Here is a 24,454-nt window from a genome sequence, read left to right as displayed (position 1 = left end):
ACAGTCACCAAGGCCATAGATGAGGGGAAGGTAATTCAAACAGCCTACCTTTACCTCGCCAAGGCTTTTGACACCATTCCCCACTTGGGAATTATAGAAAAACTCACCAGCCTGAACATAAACTCCTATGTCACCAGATGGATTGCCAACTGGCTTATAGACAGAATTCACACGGTAAGAATAGCGGGCTCCAGGTCTGACTCTAAAGCAGTGACACATGGTGTCCCGCAAGGCTCGGTCCTGAGATCCCTACTGTTCAGCATATACTTCTCAGAAGTACAGGCAAACACAGGAGGACTATGGCTAACCAAGTTCGCCGATGACTGCAAACTGGGAGCCATAATTGACTCTCCGGCTGACATGGTCATTCTCCAAAAGGGTCTTACTGAGACGGACACCTGGTGTCAAAGTCATGGTCTCAAGCTAAATGCCAAAAAATGCATAGTCATCCCGTTTGGGAAAAACAAAACACCCATGAATTACCACATAGGTGGTAGCCCCCTTAATACAGAAGAGGTAATAAGAGATCTGGGGACCCAGGTAGATAGTAATCTCTCATTAGACAATCACATTGCCAAAGTAGTTAGGAACTCCTTCTATGTAGCCCATCTAATTACTAAAGGGTTCGCATCTAGAAATAGAGAGGTTATAGTGCCCCTCTACTCGTCACTCATCAGACCCATCATAGAGTACAATGCCCCATTTGGGATGTACCTCACAAGACACTTCCAACAGCTGGAAAGACCACAAAAGTAACTCACGAAGAGGATTACTGGCCTCAAACATATGTCCTATGCAGTCCGACTGGAAAAACTGCATATCGCTTACTCAGAGGTGATCTCTGCCTGACTTACAAAGCCATGCCCAACTCAGAATTGATGGACATGCTCCACCTAAAGAAATTCAAGTCACTGCGAGCCTCTCGCTCTAGTGAGCTAAACCTCACCACAACAATAAATAGAACATGCTGGTGGGATAGATTCCTGTCACAGAGACTCCCCATGCTTTGGAACAAAATTCCTAACTACATTAGGCAGAGCCCCTCACTAACACTCTTCAAGAAAAACCTTGACGAGTGGATGGGTAACAGAAAATACACCGCTGTGATCACTTTGTTGGCTCTTCTTGACAGAGGCTCAGTTAATTAATCAATGGGGTGGCGAAAGCTGACACACTCTGGCTAGGCTTATAAATGCCCTCGGGCAGATAGCCTAGTGCCTACCTATGAACCTATAAAAACTATATACCTGTCTGACCTACAGGAGTTCTAGGGCACTTACCACTCAAATGACTGATTACCTGACCAAAGCCAAGAAGCCACAAACAGATAAATCACAGTAAGAACAAAGGCATCAGTAGTGGGGAGAAAAACTTTAATATTGAGATTAAAAAAAAAAAAAAAAAAAAAAAAAAAACACAGACTAAGCGCTTTAGCCTCTACATTCCCTGAGGCTTCATCAGAGTAACAATTCCAAGTCACACTCCCCTGAAAGCACTGTTACGGTTGGGTCTTGTGTTACAAAAGTGCTTTATAGGTTTATTTTTTTTTTCCAATTTTGGAGTGTATGCACTACAATTTAACAATTTATAGTTAAACAAATAAGCAACAGCCTATCCAACAATCACACTAATTAACCACAAGATGTTAAATACATTATGTTAAACTTTTGATAAATACAAAATAAGGTTTTCTTAAAAAAAATAAAAAAGTGTGTGTGTGTGTGTGTATATACATATATATATATATATATATATATATACACACACATGTATATGCTTTCTACCCAAATGTGGCCTGTCTTTAGTTGCAGACCAGACAGTAATGCTTGGTGTAAGTAGGTGTTTACTGAAGAGCAAATGGCCACAGTACAGTGAAGCCATTCTTGAAGGATGCACTGATAACAGCCATGGTCTTGGAATATTACTCTTGCTATTGGTCAGCTCGTAGTGACCTAACAGCCTGAAGGCAAATATTAATGGTCTTTGCATTCCACTTAATGACTACCTGTTCAGCAAATGCAAGTTCTTCTGTCTTTGCTGCAAAGGAGGTGAATAATGGGTCAGTCTTTTAAACTCTCACATGCAGTACAGATAACACCACAGCTGTCAATGCATTTGCAGGTCGTGAATGGTCCTGTTTCCTTTGATTAATGTCATTTGGAAAGAATACACTATGGTTATTGGACTGATTCAATGACAGTTATGAAACCACTTTGGAAGGAGATGTGGATTTTTCCTAAATGACACACATTTTTGTGTAAGACCAGAAATGGTTCCTTACACATAAAGGTCTGAAGTTCTCAAATCCTGCAAGCAAAAGTGATGGCCCATAAAAGCAGTGCTTTCCAAGATGAAAGCTTAAACACTGCTGTGCTAACAATCTTAGATGTTTGGTGGGCCAGCTTGTTTGTCACAAACTTCAGATCCCATAGTGGTGAATGGTTCTTCACCTTGTTTGTCACAGACTTCAGATCCCATAGTGGTGAATGGTTCTTCACCTTGTCTGTCACAAACTACAGATCCCACAGTGGTGAATGGTTCTTCACCTTGTTTGGCACAAACATCAGATCCCACAGTGGTGAATGGTTCTTCACCTTGTTTGTCACAGACTTCAGATCCCACAGTGGTGAATGGTTCTTCACCTTGTTTGTCACAGACTTCAGATCCCACAGTGGTGAATGGTTCTTCACCTTGTTTGTCACAGACTTCAAATCCCGTAGTGGTGAATGGTTCTTCACCTTGTTTGTCACAAACTTCAGATCCCACAGTGGTGAATGGTTCTTCACCTTGTTTGTCACAGACTTCAGATCCCATAGTGGTGAATGGTTCTTCACCTTGTTTGTCACAGACTTCAGATCCCAGAGTGGTCAATGGTTCTTCACAGAAGAATGAAGGTACAAAACTTATTTAGGAACTGCTTGTCCAGCTGGTGCTGGACCACTATCCTAACCACCACAAGGTCATGAGGTCATGACAGACAGAGAGAGACAACACATGCTGTTTGAATGTGAAATAAATTGTTCCCAAGTCAAACGCATATCTTAAGACCACCTGCAAGTTGACTGCTTTGAGCTTACAGATTACCACTCCCTACATACTGTTTTGATTTGGAGGCCTAGACCTGCTAACTGGAAGATTTCCTAGCAGCCACAATCATTTCTGAAACCCCAGTAAGCAGATTACAGAAAAAAACAAGGAATTTATCAACTGCCAGGTCCTGAGGTAGAGACAGTTTTCTGCCAACAACTGAGGACAGCCTTGGCTTGAACCATGAGAGTTTCCCATGTCACCAGGGACATTAGAGACTGAACTCGTGCCCTTTATACCTACCATGGGTGACTAGGATGAGATTCAAGTCTTTGTTCTCTTAACCTTCTGATATGACATGGAATCAATAGGAATTTCTGGAATGCATACAGGACTCCTCCATGTGACAAAGTCCATCTCCAGCACTATCCTTCATCCCCCCCTGCTCTGTCTCCAGCACTATCCTTCCCCTGCTCCGCTCCATCTCCAGCACTATCCTTCCCCTTACCCTGCTCCGCTCCATCTCCAGCACTATCCTTCCCCCTACCCTGCTCCGCTCCATCTCCAGTACTATCCTTCCCCTTACACTGCTCCGCTCCATCTCCAGCACTATCCTTCCCCTTACCCTGCTCCGATCCATCTCCAGCACTATCCTTCCCCCTACCCTGCTCCGCTCCATCTCCAGCACTATCCTTCCCCTTACACTGCTCCGCTCCATCTCCAGCACTATCCTTCCCCTTAACCTGCTCCGCTCCATCTCCAGCACTATCCTTCCCCTTACCCTGCTCCGCTCCATCTTCAGCACTATCCTTCCCCTTACCCTGCTCAGCTCCATCTCTAGTGGTATCCTTCCACTTACCTTGCTCCGCTCCATCTCCAGTACTATCCTTCCCCTTCCCCTGCTCCGCTCTGTCACCAGTACTATCCTTCCCCTTACCCTGCTCCACTCCGTCTCCAGTACTATCCTTCCCCTTACCCTGCTCTGCTGCATCTCCAGTACTATCCTTCCCCTTACCCTGCTCCGCTCTGTCACCAGTACTATCCTTCCCCTTACCCTGCTCCACTCCGTCTCCAGTACTATCCTTCCCCTTACCCTGCTCTGCTGCATCTCCAGTACTATCCTTCCCCTTACCCTGCTCCGCTCCATCTCCAGCACTATCCTTCCCCTTACCCTGCTCCGCTCCATCTACAGTACTATCCTTCCCCTTACCCTGCTCCACTCCATCTCCAGTACTATCCTTTCCCTTACCCTGCTCCGCTCAGAAGAAGGGGAGAAGACTGCATTCACACTAGCATCACAACATTTTTTCAGAGTGCTTCACTAAAACAAGCATATTTTCTGAATTTCCAGCTCTAGAAGAGGACTAGAGAGATGGTTCTGGAGGTGTCATTAAACTCATTTGCCCCCCAGGTGATCTAAAATGCTGTACAAATTATTCTTCTGGCTTATCATCCACTGCCATATGAGTTCTACCTTCACACAGATGAGGTATGACATTATTCTACCTTCACACGGATGAGGTATGTGAGTTCTACCTTCACACGGATGAGGTATGTGAGTTCTACCTTCACACGGATGAGGTATGCGAGTTCTACCTTCACACGGATGAGGTATGTGAGTTCTACCTTCACACGGATGAGGTATGTGAGTTCTACCTTCACACGGATGAGGTATGCGAGTTCTACCTTCACACGGATGAGGTATGCGAGTTCTACCTTCACACGGATGAGGTATGCGAGTTCTACCTTCACACGGATGAGGTATGCGAGTTCTACCTTCACACGGATGAGGTATGCGAGTTCTACCTTCACACGGATGAGGTATGCGAGTTCTACCTTCACACGGATGAGGTATGCGAGTTCTACCTTCACACGGATGAGGTATGCGAGTTCTACCTTCACACGGATGAGGTATGCGAGTTCTACCTTCACACGGATGAGGTATGTGAGTTCTACCTTCACACGGATGAGGTGTGCCATTATAACTCCATACCTGCGTAGATACCACCAATGAGCTCACTACAAAAACATGAGGCGACCCCATAAGCAGCTCCTTTTACAAGGAATGTAAGTAGGACATACAACCCTTGGCTCCAACTGGCTTATCTGAAGCCCACTCTCTGGGACAGACATGCTCCCTATGTCACTGCAGGATCAAACGTCATCTCTCCAGGCCAAAAGCAAAGCATCCAAGACCTGAAGCTATAACAGCTTGTATTACATAAAACAAAGGTGCACCAGATGTGTGGGAGGCTACCCACCAGTCCAGGGTCATGCATCAAAAGTCCAACACCAGAAGCAGGTTTATGCATTTCTGAGCAACCACATCCTCTAGTATGCAAACAGCATCAAAAGGCCATGGTAATCATCCAGCCCAGAAAACACTGGCGATTCCAAGCTAGGGTCCCCTTTGTTGCATACTCACTCATTTTTCTTTGCCTGGCTCACTGAAAGTGAACTTGGCACCCCCTAACTCATTATACAAGTCAGAGAATGAAGGGTTAGAATGCGAAGTACTACCCAAATGTATCAGCCAATAAGTAATATTACACAAAGACAAGCATGTGAGTGACCAGCACAAGGTGTCAATGAACTGGCTACTTGGGGAAAGTTCTGCACAAGTCCTGGCATGTACTTCCTTATGAGTGACACCCACCACCTCTCACTCAAGCTTTGACTGTATGCCAAATGTGTACTTGATGCCTAGTCCATAAGAAGGAGGCTACGGAATGAGATGCCCAAATGAACCCTCCTCAGTTGTGACCTGCCAGCCAATTTGGGCTTGCAGTGCAGTCCTGGGTTCCAAGTAATGTAAAATCAAACACCTGGAGATATATATATATATATATATATATATATACATATACATATATATATATATATATCTATATAGATATACATTATACATATATTCTGGGTAATGAACTGGATTAATGGTATCAGACTGTTTACCCAGACTAGATAACGGTCCACACTCCATGATAAAGCTATTCAACTTCAGCTTCTATCTAGCCAACCAGGGTGCCCAGTGGTGCAGGATGCACCCAAAGGTGGGTGCCGGGGCATTCACTCACTCCCTATTTCCTTACCTCTGCTGTAGTGGAGAACAGGTTAGGGGCTTTAATCCTTATCAGCAGAGGGTGAGATTAGAATTTCAGGGATCATAGTGGATGACCACACATCAGATTTACCTTTAGGAGGGACAAGCCTTGACCCCATGCCTGAATACTTGCTCTTGTAGTGGTCCTCTGAATTATGCTTACAACTGTAAGGAAGGCTCTCCTGCTAGTCCCTGAACACACACATATCTCAATGGCTGCCATGATTTTGGTAGGTCAGATGCTCTGCTTTTTGTTGCCTTCAAATAGTCAGGTTAAAGCTCTGGCACTTGTAGCAGAACTCAGTGTTGTGCTCCCTTACAAAACAGAACAGGGAATGCCTCTGCAGATCATGGTTGGTAATGCAACTACATGAAGACTTTCAGGGTGTTTTAGCTTGTAGATGTAGGACTTCATCAATGATAGCAAACACAAGAAATGTGAACTATGAGTGCAACAAAACAACTTGTGGTCTCCAGGGGCATGAATCTTTATGGAACCATCATCATTTGCAGATCATCTGTTCAGGCATGCCGACTTCACCAGATAGGTAATTTTACAGAAGAAAACAAACAAACAAAAAAAAAACCTTGTTGATTTGTAACGTGTGAAGAACATATATAAATATATTTAAGCTAAGACCAACCCATGTGGTCCTCGGTGCAGTGTATGGCACAGAGGATTAAGAACTAGTTAACAAGGTTTTTTCTGTGTTGCCTGACTGTGAGACTCTACTGGCATATCAGTCATTTTAAAGATAATACATCTATGGGGGTACATCCCAGGCTTGATCCTCAGGGAACCTAATGCATTACCAAGAAGGATGGGAGATTATTAGCTTCAGGAGGTTCTTTGTCTGCTCGAGGCCCATTCCCATTGGGCCATATCAATAAAACCTCCACTGGAAGGTGCCCAGATATGTCCTTATAAGATGCCAAAACCACTTCAGTTGGCTTGTCTTGATACGAAGGAGAAGTGGCTCCATTCGAAATCTTTCCCAGATCACCAAGTTTCATACCCTGCAGTGCATAGTAAGACTAGTACACCTAAAGTAGAAACCTTATACCTGGGATTGCAGTTACATCTTCATTACCTCTAAGACTAGGACCAAAAGGACCAAGAATGGCAATAGAAATGTTAATAGTCCCGAGGCCTCATTAAGTTCCTAACTTTTTTCCCTAAAGCCTTGAGCTAACCAAGATCCCTCTCCAGTTATCTTTTGCTACTCATAACAGTCACATCAGTAAAAGGAACAGTCCAAACGCACATTCACATTTCTGATTTAAGAACACTTTGTTTTGTTGTTTTACTTAATTTATCATTACATTTTGTTCTTCTCTACATCATTTTCAGCACTTTCTCTATGCCCAATGTCCATATCCAGGTCTATCAGCCACCTCCTAACCCCCTGGTGTTTCTTTAATATGGCTGGGGTCAGCTCAGAACTTAAGGGAGTCCTGGGGGGGGTCTGGCTGACTTATGTCTGCAAGGGGTGTTTTTTTCTGACCTACCCCATTTATTCCCTACCACTTACTCTCAGGGAGCATTATTGTTGAATGCCCTCCCGTCCCACCCTGTCAGCACCAGAGACCCCAGTGAAGCTAATTGATTCCAGGGCAGTTTCTATGATCCTGGATCAGCTAATCTGTCATTATTTACTTTCTTTCAATCTTTATGGCATCCTCCTGGTCAATTTATTCCATTTCTTTTGTTGAAAAACAGGCTGATCTGGTTCAACTACACCCCACCCCTTCTCTAGGCCTCTTGCCATTCTTTGTTGGGTTTCCTCTATGGAGAAAGCTTCAATTTTTAAAATGTATTGTAATAGTTATCTCAGAATATAGTATTAGCCATGGGATTTTTGTGCTCCACTCATCTGTTTCTCCTGAAGCTGCTGTGATAATTGCTTCTGTGGCAGTTACTGCATAAGTATACATGAGTAAGTACATTTTTAGACTAAGCAAGGAATTTTAAAAAAAGTGTATATGTGAGGTGAATATTTCCCCAGAAGACAGACAGTACAGTTGTATACACTTACCATAAATGTAGATGTTCGAGTGCATTCACTGTTGCAGTCATTACATTTGGGTAATCTGCCGGCAGGTTGCCCTCAGTCGGCCTGAATTCCAAAGTCTTGGGTCCTGCGTCAGTTGCTGTTTCCTCTTCCATGACGTCAGGTCGTCAGGGGTATAAAACATGCAGCCAACGCCATTTTCTTTAGTTTTTCTTGCCCCAGATGCCCCCAAAAAGGTAGCAAATGAAGGGGGATGGCGGGAGGGTTACCTGGATTGCAACAGTGAATACACTCGAACATCTACATTTATGGTAAGTGTACACAACTGTACTATGTTCTTCGTGTTTCACTGTTGCATTCATTACATTTGGGTAGAATCCCAAAGCTATGGTTGGGTGGCTGGAGCTAAACAGCATTAGGTGCGGCTATAAGGCCCTGCAAAACTGCAGTAGCAAAGCCTGCCCTGGACTTAGAGAAGAAAGGCAGGTGATAATGCTTTGTAAAAGTGTGAACAGAACTCCAAGTAGCAGCCTCTAGAATGTCTTTGGTTGGTACTCCTCTGAAGTAGCTGCAGCTCTGGTGGAATGAGACCCAATGCCTTGGGCACAGGTTTTACCATGGTGTAAGTAGCAGAAACAGATGCAGTGGCTGATCCACTTTGAAATAGTCTGCTTTGAAATAGCCTTTCCTTCTGATCCTGCAGCATATACCACTAGTAATTGCTCAGTTTTTCTTAGAGCTTTAGTCCTGCTCAAGTAGAATCTTAGCTGTCTGTGCACGTCCAAGGAATGCAGAATTCTCTCCCCCTTGTTCTGCAGATTTGGATAAAAGGTTGGCAGATGAATAGTCTGGTTAAGAGCCACACTGGAAACCATCTTAGGCATAAATGTAGGATATGTCCTCAGAGACATCCTGTCTGGGTAAAATATGATAAAAGGCTCTACAGCCATGAGGTCCTGTAGCACTGAAACTCTTCTTGCTGAAGTAATTGCTAGTAGCAGAGCTGTTTTCCATGATAAGAACTTTATTTCAGCGGTAGCAGCTGGTTCAAATGGAGGCAGGGTAAGCTTTTCCAACACATAATTGTGGTCCCATGCAGGTATTGGTGATCTTGGAGGCCTTACATTTTTGGCTCCTCTAAGATACTGCTTTAGTAAAGGATGAGAAAAGATTGGTGGCTCTGTATTGTAATGAGCCAAAATGGCAGAGGCATGGATTTTAATTGATGAAAAAGATAGGCCTTTGTCAAGCATCTCAGTTAAGTATTGTAATATCTGAGGAATATTTGGTTCTGCTGTATCACTTCCTTGTGCTTGATTCCAAGCACAGAATCTCTTCCATTTATCAGCATAAGATTTTCTAGTACTAGGCCTTCTGGCTTCCAAAATTATATCCATCACAGCTTTACTGAGAGGTGTTGCTTGTTATAACTACATGATCAGCCATGCTGCCAAGTTCAGTGTCTGGAGCTGATTGTGCAGGATCTGATTGCTTTGCTGGGACAGTAGTTGAGGTCTTTGAGGTAAGGTCCAAGCTGGATATTGAGACAAGTTCCTGAGGACTGGGTACCAGTATTGGCGGGGCCAGTCCGGGGCAATTAGTATCATCTTTGGTTTCTCTTGTCTGACTTTTAGGAAGACCTTGGGAAGAAGCGGCACAGGAGGAAAGGCATAAACTGAAAGGTTTTTCTAACTGAAGGATAGGGCGTCCACTTTCCATGCTTGTCTGTGATAAGTCCTTGTGCAGAATCTTTTCAATTGATAATTTTGAGGAGAGGCAAATAGATCTATGTCTGGACTCCCCCATTTCTTTGTTATCATGCTGAAGACTTGTGGATCTAGTTTCCACTCGTGGGGATCCATAAGATTTCTGCTTAAATCGTCTGCCAGAGTATTTTGCTTTCCTGGCAGAAATTGAGCTTAAAGATGTATTTGGTAAGTCAAAGCTGTGTCCCACAGTGTCATGGCTAATCTGCAAAGGGGGTATGAATGCGTGCCCTCCTGCTTGTTTATATACCACATGACTGTGGTGTTGTCAGTCTTTATCAGTAATTGTCCAGGATGAAGCAAGTCCTTGAAGGCTGTTAGGGCATTTTGAACAGCTAACATCTCTTTCTGGGTGATATGTAGATGCATTTGTTTTGGGGTCCATATGCCCTGAATGCATCTTCCCACCATGTGGGCCCCCCAGGCATAATCTTAGGAGTCTGTTGTTAAGGTTTGGCTGGCAGGGAGTAGAGTGAAGGTCAGTGCCATGTTTTGGTGACATGCCTTTGCCCACCATAGAAACTCCTGTTGTAGGCAGGAAATGAGATGAATCATTGTTTCCAGACTGTGACAATGTTTACTCCATAAACTTTTTCGGTACCACTGAAGTTTCCTCATATGCAGTCTTGCATATGGAATCAGTAGGATGCAGGATGCCATGAATCCCAAAGCCTGCAGAATTTGTCTTGCAGATAACTGGGTTTTTGTTGCCATCAGTTTGAAGTACGTAGTCAGTTGCCTTTGCTTGTCTGGCGTGAGGTAAGCCATCTGGGCAGTTGTATTCAAGCTTGCACCCAGGAATGTTATCTTTTGAGAGGGTACCAGTTGTGATTTCTTTTCGTTTATATTGTACCTTAGGCATGTTAGAAGCCTTTTCACAAACGCCAGGTGTTGAAGAAGAATGTCCTTGTTCTCTTCTTGAATGAGACAGTCATCCAAGTAAGGATATATTTGAATATTTCTTTGTCTGCAAAATGCAATTACTGGTGCCAGGCACTTTGTAAAGACCCTGGGCACAGTAGATAAGCCAAAGGGCAGTGCAGAGAATTGGTAATGCATTAAGCCAGCCTTGAATCTGAGGTATCTTCTGCACAATTGTCTTATTGGGACATGCAGGTATGCCTCTTTTAGGTCTAATGTCACCAGCCAAGCATTCTTGCCCAGCGTGGGCAGAAGCTGCTGCAAAGTCAGCATTTTGAGTTTTGGAATGTCCAGGTATGTGTTCAGAATCGATAAATCCAGTATTGGCCGCCAGGCCTTGTCCTTTCTGGGTACCAAGAAGAGTCTTGAGTAAAAACCTTGTCCTTTTTCCTGTTCTGGTACTGGCTGAATGGCCCCCATATCCATGAGGAATGCAACCTGTTTCTGTGCCTCTGCCCATTGATTTTTTGGCAGATATGGCCAACCGTTCACCATTGGCAGAATATGGAAATGGAATCTGTATCCCTGTGATACTATGTTTAGCACCCACTTGTCCTGGGTTATTAACTGCCAGTTTTGAGCAAAAAGTGCTAATTTTCCCCCTAAGGGTGCTGCCAAAAGATAAGTGCTTGGTGCAGTTAGAAGGAAGTCATTGGGACTATTTTCTGTAGGTTTGCGCTTTATCTCCTCCAGATTTGGAGGTAGAAGCGCCCCATTGCTTTGTCCTGTATGAATCTTGCGCCTGGTATCTGGAACCCTTAGGGTGTCTGGATTTGCCCCTTTGACCTCTGTCTGACACAGGAAAGGACCAATTTTTTGTAGGCCAGTGTCTACTGAATCTTGGTGGCTGCACTTGTATGAAGTCTTTAACAGTTTGCATGGACTTAGCTTTGTCTTCAATTTTTTTTAAAACCTCTTCTGCCTTAATACCAAACAGAGTATCAAGCTGCAAAGGTGCATCTAGCAATTTAGCTTTAACATGATCAGGCAAATTTTGTTCCTTTAACCAGGCATGCCTCCTAATTACAAATCCAGTAACTGCGGCCCTGCAGGAGGCCTCTAAAGAATCAAAACCAAATTGCAGAGTATGCTTTCCAACCTGTTCAGCTGCATGCAATAATTCCTGCAATTCTTTATTTTCTGCACATTCAGAAATCAACATCATTTTCTGTTTCAGCAATCCTATAACATGTTGTTGATACTTGAGCATATGAAATTGACAGTTTAAGGCCCTAATTGTCAAGGTAGCAGATGTATAAACATTTTTTCCTCATCTATACAATGCCCTTGAATCTCTGTGAGAGGGGGTAGGATTTTTTGCTGTTGAGGCCTTAACTCCCTTTGGACCCTGTGAAATAGTTTCAGTATCAGCAGCAGGGTTTCTAAATAAAAATGTAGGTGAGTCAGGGACCCTGTAATATATGTCAGGCTTGCTGGAAGCCGGAGGTAAGGAGTCAGGGGTCAAGCTTGACTCCGAAAACACATCATCCACAATGTCTAAACCAGGGGGTATGGCTAAAGGCCTGTGCTGAGGGAGAAGAAGGAAATCTCTGAGCCTCTTTTTTGATTCTGAGAAATATTGACCCTCCCAGTGAAAATGCTCCCTCAAAGTATGCAAGGTTTCCCCAAATGAATAATCCTCAGGAGGTGACGCAGATGGTATAGACTCCTCTGCATCTGAATCCTCATAGGGAGGTATAAGATAATTCCTGATCAGAAGAGGAATCAAAAGAAATAGAAACCTGATCAGAAGATTCATAATCAGTGTCTTGCCTAGGCCTCTTATCTGGAGGGGTTACCCCTGATCAAGGTAATAAGGTCTTCAGCCATTTTGATCATCTGTTTTTTAGGCATAGTGCACATGCATGTGCACGTGGCTAATGCGTCAGTTTTTTTAGTTTTAGAAGTTGCTTTTGTCTTTGTTTTTGCAGCTGTCATCTGTTTGAAATACAAATGTTGAGGCCTGAATACACCCTCAGAAGCCGGTCCCTGCTCAGTGGCTCTGGACCCATCGAGGGGGATACATCTGTCGGTCCAATACTTTGAGTATCTCGTGGCATGCCGGACTCCACATGGGTGTTGGTAGGGGCCTGCGACTCGAAAGTAGCGGGTATCAGGGGCTGCGAAAGCACCTCACTGAGTACCGGTGAACCGGTGACTGGCTTAGGAGATGCTTCGTCGTTGGTTTTGGACCTCGACTGTCTGTGTCTGTCCTTTTCTTTGCATTTTTTATGTACTCCGGTAGTCGGATTGCTATCCGACGACATTTCTGGGTAGTTAAATCTGTTTCCTAAATACTTTGAGGCAAAAATACACGCTTAATAGTGCGTTGGTTAAATGTAGCACAAAACCGACAGCCAGGCACATTGTGATCAGAGCCTAGGCAAGGAATACAGTATAAATGGAAATCCTTATGCGGTATTTGCTTCCCACAAGCGATACAATTAACTTTTTCTGACATCGGTATGGAGCAAGAAAAAAGTTTTTCCAATGGGGTACTTAGCTTTAGTGAAGACTTTGCTTTTGAAACGCTCGAATATTTCAGTAGTCGGCTGACTGGCACTTGCGAAATGCTTCTGCTTCGGGCACCGCATGGCAAGAAAGACTAAAGAAAATGGTGTTGGCTGCATGTTTTATACCCCTGATGACCTAACGTCATGGAAGAGGAGACAGCAACCGAAGCAGGACCCAAGACTTTGAAATTCAGGCCGACTGAGGGCAACCTGCCAGCAGATTACTCAAATGTAATGACTGTAATAGTGAAGCATGAAGAACATCTACAAAGTACATCGAGTTCTTGGGGGAGAGACTCACCTCTCTAAGCACTATGTCACTTGTGTTCCCTTAACATCAACTTCACTGAACGACTGGAGAAAAAGGCTGGAGCATGAGAAGTTCAAATCGACTCTCCACACCAAACTCTGCTAACACACTTCCTAGTACCTGTACCACTGTTGGTACTCCTAAAACAGTGGAAGTTAAGAAGAGCTCTTCCTCAAAATAAACCCAAAATAAGGGGTCTCTGCCCAACCAGGCTCAGTTTATTTACAGACTCCCCTGAGCCACAAAAGTGACCCATTAGTCTTTTTGCTGGTGCCTTTATAGCCCAAGCTCCTAGGCCACATCCTGTCAGGTTGGTTAGGTCCAGGTGGTTCTTATCAGTCAAACCAGATACCTGTCAGTTTCACACATGTAGCCTCATGCCTCTTCCTCAAATAAGATCAAAGGTAGATGAGTGACGTGGATTCAAATTTTTGTAGCTGCTGGTCCCACATTTTTCCCATCAGATTACTTCAGCTCCAGTTTTTATTAGATATCACCAGTCAAGCTGTCGGTGTTGATAGTCAATCTCCACTGCTGTGTTGACCTTAGACCTACAGACTTCAACTCCCATCCCTGGCAAAGATAATCAACTCCATAATTTTTTTTATCTCAAAACCAGTAACATAATGGGGGCTCTTAAGCACTCGGTCGACACTTTGGGCTTGAGTTCAGGGCTAATTTTGCTGGGAATGGCCATTTCATCCCTGATGACTGATGCCCCTTCAAGGACCTCCCCCCACGAGTCTCAAGCTCGATCTCTAATTTGCTACTTCAGCATTATTTATTTATTTATTTTACGTTTGTTTACCAGGATAGTCCGACTGGATACATGTCCATTTTCAGCGGAGACCCGGGGAGAAAAGCTCCACAAACTTACATAGGTTACACAGAAGTTAGCAAACAATTATAAAAACAAAGTGTTTATATACAATGGGTTAGTAGTGTTCCCTAGGAAGGACTCACAATTGTCATAGACAGACCATCAAAAGTAAGAGACATCAAATTGGAAGCAGAGCTTGGTGATGTAGTTACAAGTTATGATAATTGCAGAATATGCTTTTAGTTTATAACTTAATCAGGGTTGGTACATGGGCATAGCCAATTCACTTTGAGATGCTGTTTGAGTTTTCTTTTGAAGAGACTTTTGGAGGACTGTAGGGTTATAGAGTTTGGCAACGAATTCCAGGTTTTGCCAATGAAGTTGGCAAACAGGGATTCACCAGCAGAGTTATTAGCTTTGTGGGTTTGGACCAGTAGTTTATCGGCTGACCGTAGGGATCTTAGATTGCTATATGGCTTAATAATATTTTTAAGTGAGGGGGTATCCTCAGGGTGGTACAAAATTTTGTGCGCTATTAAGAGTTGATTGAAGTGAATTAAGCTGGGCAGTTCTAGCGACTCTAGTTGTTTATGGTTCTGGCAGTGGTGGGTTCTATAGGTGGAGCCAGTGGTGAATCTGGCAATATGATTGTAGCTATGGGACAGCTTACCTAGTTCAGATTTGATGAGGTTTGAGAGTACAGGCGAGGCATATAAGAGAGTAGAGAGTAGGTGTGATCGGGCGATTGCAGTCCTAGCCAGTGGGGTTAAAAATGTCTTGTTTCTATACAGTGATCCAAGCTTCTTATTGATGGTCTGTATGGTTTTGTTGACTTGTAGAGGTCAAATTTGAGATTATTGTCTATGATAACCCCTAGCAGTTTGGTGTGATTATCTGGGGAAACAGTGGTACCATTGTTAGATGTGACAGAGAATGAAAGTGTGGTAGATCTACTAGTGGGGGAGAAGAGTAGAAGTTTAGTTTTATTGGGGTTCAGAAATAGGCGTTGATTGGTGAGCCAGTTCTCGATAGTGTTAAATATATTTTGGGTTAAAATTTGCAAGTCGGATGGGGAAGTGGCTGAGCAGCAGATGCGAGTGGAATCATCTGCGTATTTGATGCAGGTGGCTTTAGGGATAGCAGTGTGGAGGTTGTTGATAAAAATAGAGAAGAGTAGTGGGCCTAGTATGGACCCTTGAGGGACACCAAGTGTGAGAGGTAACTGGCTGGAAAGTTTGCCCTACTATAGTACTGCCTGCTGTCTACCAGTCAGGTATGACTGGAACCACTGGATAGCAGGCTTGTTGAGGGAAATAGATTTTAGTGAAAGAATGAGAAGTTCATGGTTGACCATGTCAAAGGCTTTTGATAGGTCAAGAAAGAGGGCAGAGGTTAGCCTATTGTCATTTCTGTTATTGTTTATGGCATTAGCAAAGGAAAGGAGGGCTGAGGTGGTGCTGTGGTATGGCCTGAAGCCATGCAGGGAGTTGGATAGTAAGTTATTCTGTGCAAGGTATTGCATTAGTTGCTTGTGTACACATTTCTCCATTATTTTGGCTAGTGGGGAAAGAATGGCAATGGGTCTATAGTTGGATATGTCTGAGGAGCTACCACCTTTATGGAGTGGGATGACGTGAGATATTTTCCCGAGGGAGGGGATAGAATTTTCGGATAAGGTTCTGTTGAGGATAGATATGGGATATGCAATGGCATCTGCACCCATTTGCAGGTACTCTGCAGGGAGGAGGTCAGCAGCGAGGGTGGTAGGTTTTAGATTTTTTAGAAGTGTTTTGATAAAACTAGTCGATATTGGGCATTATCAGACATCCATCATCTTACTATACACTGAGTTCAGATATGAAGGCAATGTGTAAGAATAAAGATTTCGACTCATCTCTTGAGTCTCCCTCCATGGTCATAGGGAGAAATGAGGATGCTGCATTCTCTCCATCCCCAGTACATACTTCAATGATTGGGGATGTCCTTGAAATGTTAAACAGTCAAGGAAGGGTGGACCCTAGAAATACCCTCTTCATCCAAATGCACTCCGGAAGAACCTTTTCAGTCTCAGAATTCCTCATCTAAGGTGGTCCCTCCAGCCAGCAAAATGGATCAACTGTTGGTCCAAATAGCATAGAAGTATTCCAGTGTGCTGCCCCTATCCCAAAATGGTCAGAGAAGACCCTCCAGCTACAGAAACAATGTGTATGCTTCACACACCCCTGATATACACACTGTTTGGTTGCAGCTGCCTTGAACAAAGCTCCTAAGCCTTACAACCCTGTTGTCCATTCACCAAAGTATCCCATGAAGGGGTAGACAAGGAAAAATAGTTCACATGGCCTCTTCCTACAACTTATAAAAATAATCCACATGATCACCATGGTACATTTCCAGGAGACCAGAGGTTAGGAAACTTTTAGGACTCTGAACAAATTGCCAGATGGAACCTGAAAAACAAGTTAAATTCCTAGACATCAACACTGTGCTCCATACCTCTGACCTAACCATGTACCTGACTAACCACGACTGATCATTCAAGGGAAGACAGCAGGGAGTCTCCTGGCTATTAGATTATATGACAGCTGTCACCTTACAGACTTTGCTGAAGACCATACCTCTTAACCTGGAAACATCAAAAATCTGGACAAGGCCCATGAAAAATAGGTGCAAATCTGTACACTGATTAACATCTAATTTGCATACATAATTACGTAGCCTCACCCACTCCAATGGAATTGTGGGGTATCAATTTTCAAATGCAAACTGAAGAACAGACAACCAAAATATGGCACCACTGATCCCCTGCAGCCATTCCAATGTCCCATTACCTGACGATTTCACCACATTTACCATAAACACTGATGTGTGCATACTGCTTTACTTACACAATGATTATTTAGATTTATTCTTAAATTTTGTAGCACAATGCACAAAACACTAACAGATATCTGCTAAACAAAGCAATACTGTCTCACAATGAAAATATTCTTGGCATTAAAACTTCACATTCATTGAAACCCACACCACATCGAAAGAAAATGCATTTGGCCGGTGGTGGATAAAGATTACCTTTGGGCTGTTTTTGAATCATAGGCCCCTTGCACACAAAACAAGAAACATACATGTGTTCTTTGATACATCTTCCTGACTTTATTAAATTATATTCCTTGTATAATACAGCACACTTAAGACTTAGAGCGCATTTTAAATTATTTTTCCAGTATGCAATGAAACAAAATGCATGAAGCAATAATGACAAAACTGCCCAAGTCAGTACATTTCCATCATAAAAGTACACACACACACACACACACACACACACACACACACACACACACACACACACACACACACACACACACACACACACACACCCTGGCTGTCATAAATAAAAAGCAGTAGAACCCACAGCCTTCTGCATCAAAAGCAAGCATTTGACCTGTTGTGCTATGAACAACACAAAGTCACAAACCACTTTGGCATACGCAGCACTGCTTAGACCAAATAAATGAAAAGCATATGCAGATAGTTCTAACACAAAATATAAGTGCTTACTGTAAAGTAAGAAACACACACACACACAGCTACTCTTGAAACAAAATTATTTTTTTCCAAAATAACTAATTCCACAATAGGTTAATATAAATCAATCAGGTGTTCCAGTCTCACAGTCAGTGCATACTTAAATACTTTACATTATGTACTCACTATTGCATATATCTAGCATTCATATGCTAGCTTGTTTGCTGTGCACTTCCATTTCTGTTTAGCCAGTAATTAAATATAAGAACTGAGACTGCTGTTACTAGCCAGACAAATAAGCAATTTGTAAATGAAGCCCTAAAAAACAATGTCTTAGATGGATAGGCAGTGTGATAAGCCAAAGTGCCTGTTTACACGTCACAACAGTTTTAGAGGGCAGTCTGCTTGAGACATGGTATAATCATGGTGTAAGCCCATTCTGTTACAGCATGATGCCATCATGCAATCCATCTGGTGTGGCGTATTACAAATGGTCTACCTTAGAGTGTTGAGCCATGTTTTTGTGTGCCACACGAGGTATGTATTTCTTACCAGTTTTGTCATTATTTTTCTCAGATGTGGATTCATATCAGGCACACTTAAAACTTCTTGCTGCCTTAAAAGCACTTAAAAGCATAAATCTCCCAAGTCAAGCAGGGCCAAACATGGATAAACCTATATGTCTATATCTATATCTTTATCTATATCAATTTATCTATATAGAGAGAGATCTATGTATATATAGGCGAGATAAAGACTTGTATCAAATATCACTTGCACATGCATTAAGTTTAGCAGGTGACAAATACCAAACTCCAAGCCCTTGTATGGGACCCACCTTTATCCTGAAAAAATAATTTACCAAAATCATTTAATACCACATGTCCAAACAGTATGCTTTCTTCCCCAAATGACACCCCATAGGCAGAAACAAAAGAATTAAAACGTATCTACATTATTGTCCACAGTGCCTCCAGCAAAGTTCCGGAACTACAAGCATTTGTTGTTCTTTGAAATACGGACAGTACCAAAAGTAAAAAAGGTTAATGTACCGGACTTTGGTATGTTCTACCAAGGACATGGATCGCTGCGGTTCAGGCAGAGTTGTACTAGTAGCCTTATATCATCTCACTTGTACTGTGTATGAGAAGCTGTGTTGTTACCAGAAAAACAGGGAAGTCTTTACAATTGAAAATCTTAAATCCTGTAATCTCACTGAGATTCACTTTCCTGACAGACAACCAACAGTGTGTAAGATGACACTATATTTCTGAATAAATAATATGTCTCTAACACACAAAAACTTACCATATCTGCTGAAAAATCCATCCCAAGCAAGTTCTTTCATTCTGCGGCTGTTCGCTCGCACTTGAAAAACAGTCCCAAACAAGCTCTCCATTCTGTTGCAGGCCAGCGGCTAGTCCCAAACTGTTCCCGCTCGCATTTCAAACAGCCAGCCGGAAATGCGTGAGCTCCTTTAGCTCAATTCCGACAGCCTGGTAGAGGGTGCTGACGTCATCGCGCAGGCTGGAATCCCCGAGGGAGCTGACGTCATCGCATACGTGATGACATCAGCTGCACAAGCCGTGAAAATTAAAAAACAAATAGAAAAAAATTGGAAATGAAGGGGTGCCACTCTGGAATCGTGGCACCCCTTAATTTGAACCCCAAAACTCAGTAAAAACCGAGCAATTCGGCACTGTTGAGAAGTATGCTGAAGACACTAATGTCAATTTTATAAATGCCTCCCTTTACAGAAGCATTTATTTGGATCAATAGCAAAAGCTGAACTGCAGAATCTAGTGGGCAATAATCTCACTGTTGTTGCTAGAAAGTTCTAAGATTTGCAATGCATGTTTTCCAGAACACAGTCAATCCCCCATTATTTATGTTGTTGGTGCTGCCAAAAGAAATTTGATAACAAATGTTCTAGAAGTGATCACAAAGGCTGTGGCAACTGCTGGAGTGGTCAACAACTCAAAAGTTGTCAGTAAGGGGTACCATCCATATCCCTCTTGTTGTGGGTATGCAGTTTGCTTCTTTAGGACTTGCCCAATTGTCCCAGATGGAACTAGATGGTGGTCAGCTGCTGTTCCACTTGTCTATTTGGATGGTCATCACATGGAACAGTTGACTGAGGACTTCAATTTCAACAGGCTACACAACATTCTTACCCTTTCCTGGGCCACAGTCTCTTCCCTTCCAGATGTCTCACCCGTCAGAAAGCTATGGCAAGAAATGAGGCTTTAAGCCTCATGCAAAAACCAGCAATTCAAGAGGTCCCATCAGACTTGCAAAAGCTATGCGTTTACTCAAGTTTCTTTTCAAAACTCAGGAAAACAAAGGACCTCAAGCCTATTCTGGACTTAAGTGGTTTACACTAAAGGATACCGCTGCTATGAAAAAGACTCCCCCATCCACATAAAACAGAATTCATGCCTGTCCATTTTAAAATGTGACTTAGATCCATGGATGGGAAACAGAAAATTTACCCCAGGACTGCCCTCTGTACTACCAATGCATGCAGCTCATAAATGCTTTATCCCATGCATGGGTTTCCTCAAATTACCTATAGTATGATCCCAGTTATTCTCATTAGGGATAATATAGAATTGTTGACGAAAAAATGAGTAAGGCCAATCTCTAACCAAATGGGAGGTTATTTTGAGCACAAAAACAGAAACTGGCCAGGATTAAAATCACCCTCAAGGGCAGGTAGCCTAGTACTTACCTGTGAACCTATTTGTACTACTTTGTGTATGGACATTAGACATGCTCAAGAGAAGGTGTCGGTGCACCTTCATTATACAGTGTGGGCAGAAGGTGTCGGTGCACCTTCATTATACAGTGTGGGCAGAAGGTGTCGGTGCACCTTCATTATACAGTGTGGGCAGATGGATTATCTCCACAGTTACTGGATCAAGTTACTTGTGGACAGTATCAAACTTAGTACTTCTAACCATAATTTGTATTCCGTAAATGAGCAGTACATCTAAATTTAACATAGCTACCCGGTAACCTTCCAAAGCTGGCCTACCTGGTGGTACTCCAGAGGAAATCGTTGATGATGTCATTGTTCCAACTCCTGCAGCCGTCATGGCAGCCACTTCAATGGTGTAAGTGGTGAGAGAGGTCAGCCCAGTAACCTTGTACTCCAAGGTTGTATTAGGCAGCAGCTGTGTTACTCGGGATTCACTCTTGTTATAAATCTCCCAACAAACCTGATAACCTAAAACAGCAGATAGAAAAAAAAAATCAGTAACCGGTTTTAAATTCTACAAAAACTGTTAACACTTTAAAGTAAATGCAGACAGTTTACATATGAAAGAGGTTATTTATGCTTGTAAACATAACAAATATTTAGGTAGCTCTCCACAGGATAGGTGTCCCACTGCTTAAATGTATAAATCCAAATAATCCAACACACAGAATAGCAGTGAGGCAGCCAGGCAGTAAACGAACCATAAAACTTTTATTACATAAAAAATGGTAAGTGCTTTCGCTGTGAGCTTCTTCAGACAAGTAAAAGAATCTTAATCAAACAAAGACATTTAAATATAATTAGTCAACCTACAGAATTCAGAGAATCAGTTTGAAATGTAATTCCAAAATTTAAAGGCATATACACTCCTTACATAAACTTGCCTCTATTATTGTAGCTAGGCTGTCATAAAATAGCAGCTTTTAACTACAAAGTCATTATAAAACAGCCCTCTATAAATGTTAAAACTGTATAATAAGATCTTCACATAAATATAAGCACCTAGCAATAAATATATCTAAACATAAGATATGATGACCTCTGAAATTTTTTTTATAAATACATACTAATAAAAGTGAGACTAATCCTTAGTCATGTCTGTATACTTCTCAGTCTCCTAGATTTAAGTGTAGGTTTAAGGGATGCCCTCTCATTGAGGCCTCTACCCCTGTCTGCTCTCAGTCTGAGTATCCACTTGACCTCTCGACCTTCTGTCATGTTTCTAATGTCACCTTCTCGTAAGCTAGGTACATTAACATCTATCACCATAAACTTAAATGTATGATCATTTCCTTGCAATAAGGTATGCTTGGATAGGGCACTGTTACTAGAACATATTCTAGTACTATGTAGGTGTTCTGTTATTTTTTCAGTGGTCTAGCCGTTTTTCCTACATAGAATGCAAAGAATACACTCAGCTAAATAAGCCACATGTGATGTTTCACAGGAGGCAGAGATGTTGAAATTAAAATTCTGGTCAGTGTCTGGATGCTTAAAACTCTCACTACTATTAATAAAATAGCAGAACCAGCACTTACCACATGGATAAGTGTAGGGTCTAACCTCTAAGGATTGATCCGACTTGTTGGGTAGCAAAGTAACCTCTTCAAGTTATGCTTATTCTTAAATCTGAACCTTGGTTCAACACCCACAATTTCTTTAACTACTGGGTCTACTGTTAAAATCCCCAGTTTCTCCTGATAATGTCCAAAATATAATTTCTGTCACTGGTATAGAACATATGTATCTTCATACCTCTCACTCCATCATTATTTGTTATATGGCTATCATGATCTTGAGTGGGTGCATAGTATGGGGACGCTCTACTTCCCCTTAAGCTGTAAATCCGACAGCCCCTTCTCAATCTCATTGGTCCTATATCCTCTATCAGTAATTTTTTTCTTCAAGTCCAATAATTCAGACTGAAAGCCTTCATCTGATGCATTGAGTCTGGAAACCCTCATGCCCTGTCCTTTAATTATGTTCCTCTGTATGTTTACGTTGAGAGGCTGAATAATGGATTGGTGAGCACTGGGTGTATAGAAAGAGCTGCTACAGGAACCACCTACTTCATAGATATAGCATGCATCCCCAATACGTTTTTAGGAACATTTTTCCCCCCAAAATCTCTATTTGAATTTTCAGATATTAACAGCGATACATCCAATCAAACACACAAAACAAACAGTACAAACAAAAAGGAAACATTCAAAAAACTATTAACACAAGAAATATATATACACTATATACAATAGAAGTCACTACATCACCAAATGGAGTATAAAAGGTTTTTAACATCACGTAAGAAAGTGAGAGATAGTATAAGGGACATATTTTATGAAGAAGATAAATATAGAACCACTTATACTTAATGTAATTAGGGAATATTAGATACATAAAGAGGCAAAAGGGAAATAAGAGAAAAGAAAAACTAAAAGCTGGTTTATAATGCAGTTATTGCATAATATAAATTTGTCTTATGTCAGTGTACAGACTATCGTTCTTTGTTAAGAATTACATCTAGTAAGTAACCCCAATATTTCTGATAATAGTGTTTCGTTTTTGTTTTTGTATAAACGAGTTTGTGAGATGAGATGTATTTAATAGCAAGGTTGCTAAAGCCTTCCCCTTGTAATTGGAGATGTGACAATCCAATTTTTAGTGATATAAAATTTAATAAGGGCACTCATCGTGATAAGGACATGTTTTTATTTTTTTTATTTTGGGAAGTCAAGTCGTGTTGATGTGCAATATAACTGTCTCCCATGACGGGATTGATTTTTCATATCCCACCTTCTCTAACCTAGCTCTTAAAGAGTACCATAGGTTGTGTACCTTGCTACATTTTTTAGGAACATAATTAAAGGACAGGGCATGAGGGTTTCCAGACTCAATGCATCGGATGAAGACTTATATTTGAAACTGATTCTCTGAATTCTATTGGTTGACTAATTATATTTAAATGTCTTAATATATATACACATACATACACAAACACACACACACTTAGAAGACATTATCTAAAATGATGAAGGGTTTGCAGCAAGGTGAGGGATACTAAAAATTACAGTCTTACAAAAATAAGAAACAGAGATAGACATAGCTTTAAAAGTACTATACAGAAATGAAACATTTGTAATAAACAGATATCCTCACAAAGGACTAATGGCATTTCACCAGAGAAGATGTTGCACTTTTGAAATACAGGAAACAATATGTACAGAACATATTCCATTGTACAAAAATACAAGAGTTTTAAAAAAAAGTGTACTGGCTGGCAACCTTGCTGCAAATCTCTTTTTCTCCAAGGGAGAGGCTGTCTGTCGGCAGTGTCTAGGAATGACAGCAACATCCATGTGGATGTCTGAGCAGAATGGCTGGCAGTGTGCAAACCAATCAGTGAATGTCATCTCATATTCTGTTCACAGGGATGTGAGGTTGGTAGAACTCCCTGAAGTGCTTTCCTGACTCAACACTGTGCAAGTCATTTTGACTATACCTCCCTCAAGTGCTTTCTTGAGTCATCTCTATGCCAATGTCTTTGAATGTACTCCCCCCCCCACTATACATCTTGGGAAGTTAAGTAGAAAGATGACGAGGTTGTTCCTTCTAGCAACAGAAGGTCATTCTTCATAGGTGATTACCAAGCTAACAACCTCTGCAGGGCCTTTTTTTATCCTAACTTCCAAATGTATCTGA

The 24,454-nt window shown here is 42.0% G+C and overlaps 1 protein-coding gene across 1 annotated transcript in view; it reads right to left on the bottom strand.

Moving 5' to 3' along the window:
• SDK1 (sidekick cell adhesion molecule 1) overlaps positions 1-24,454 on the bottom strand; it is a 2,805,673-nt gene that overhangs the window by 586,571 nt on the left and 2,194,648 nt on the right. Inside the window, exon 20 of the mRNA XM_044089098.1 lies at positions 21,032-21,223. Coding sequence (XP_043945033.1) covers positions 21,032-21,223 — 192 coding nt within the window. The remainder of the gene's footprint in view (positions 1-21,031; positions 21,224-24,454) is intronic.

Source organism: Protopterus annectens, chromosome 12.part0 (genome assembly GCF_019279795.1).
Source record: "Protopterus annectens isolate FY-2018-M chromosome 12.part0, PAN1.0, whole genome shotgun sequence".
NCBI classification, from domain to species: Eukaryota; Metazoa; Chordata; order Ceratodontiformes; family Protopteridae; genus Protopterus; species Protopterus annectens.
The sequence above is the reverse complement of the archived record's forward strand: the minus strand, read 5'-3'. Positions and strand labels throughout refer to the sequence as shown.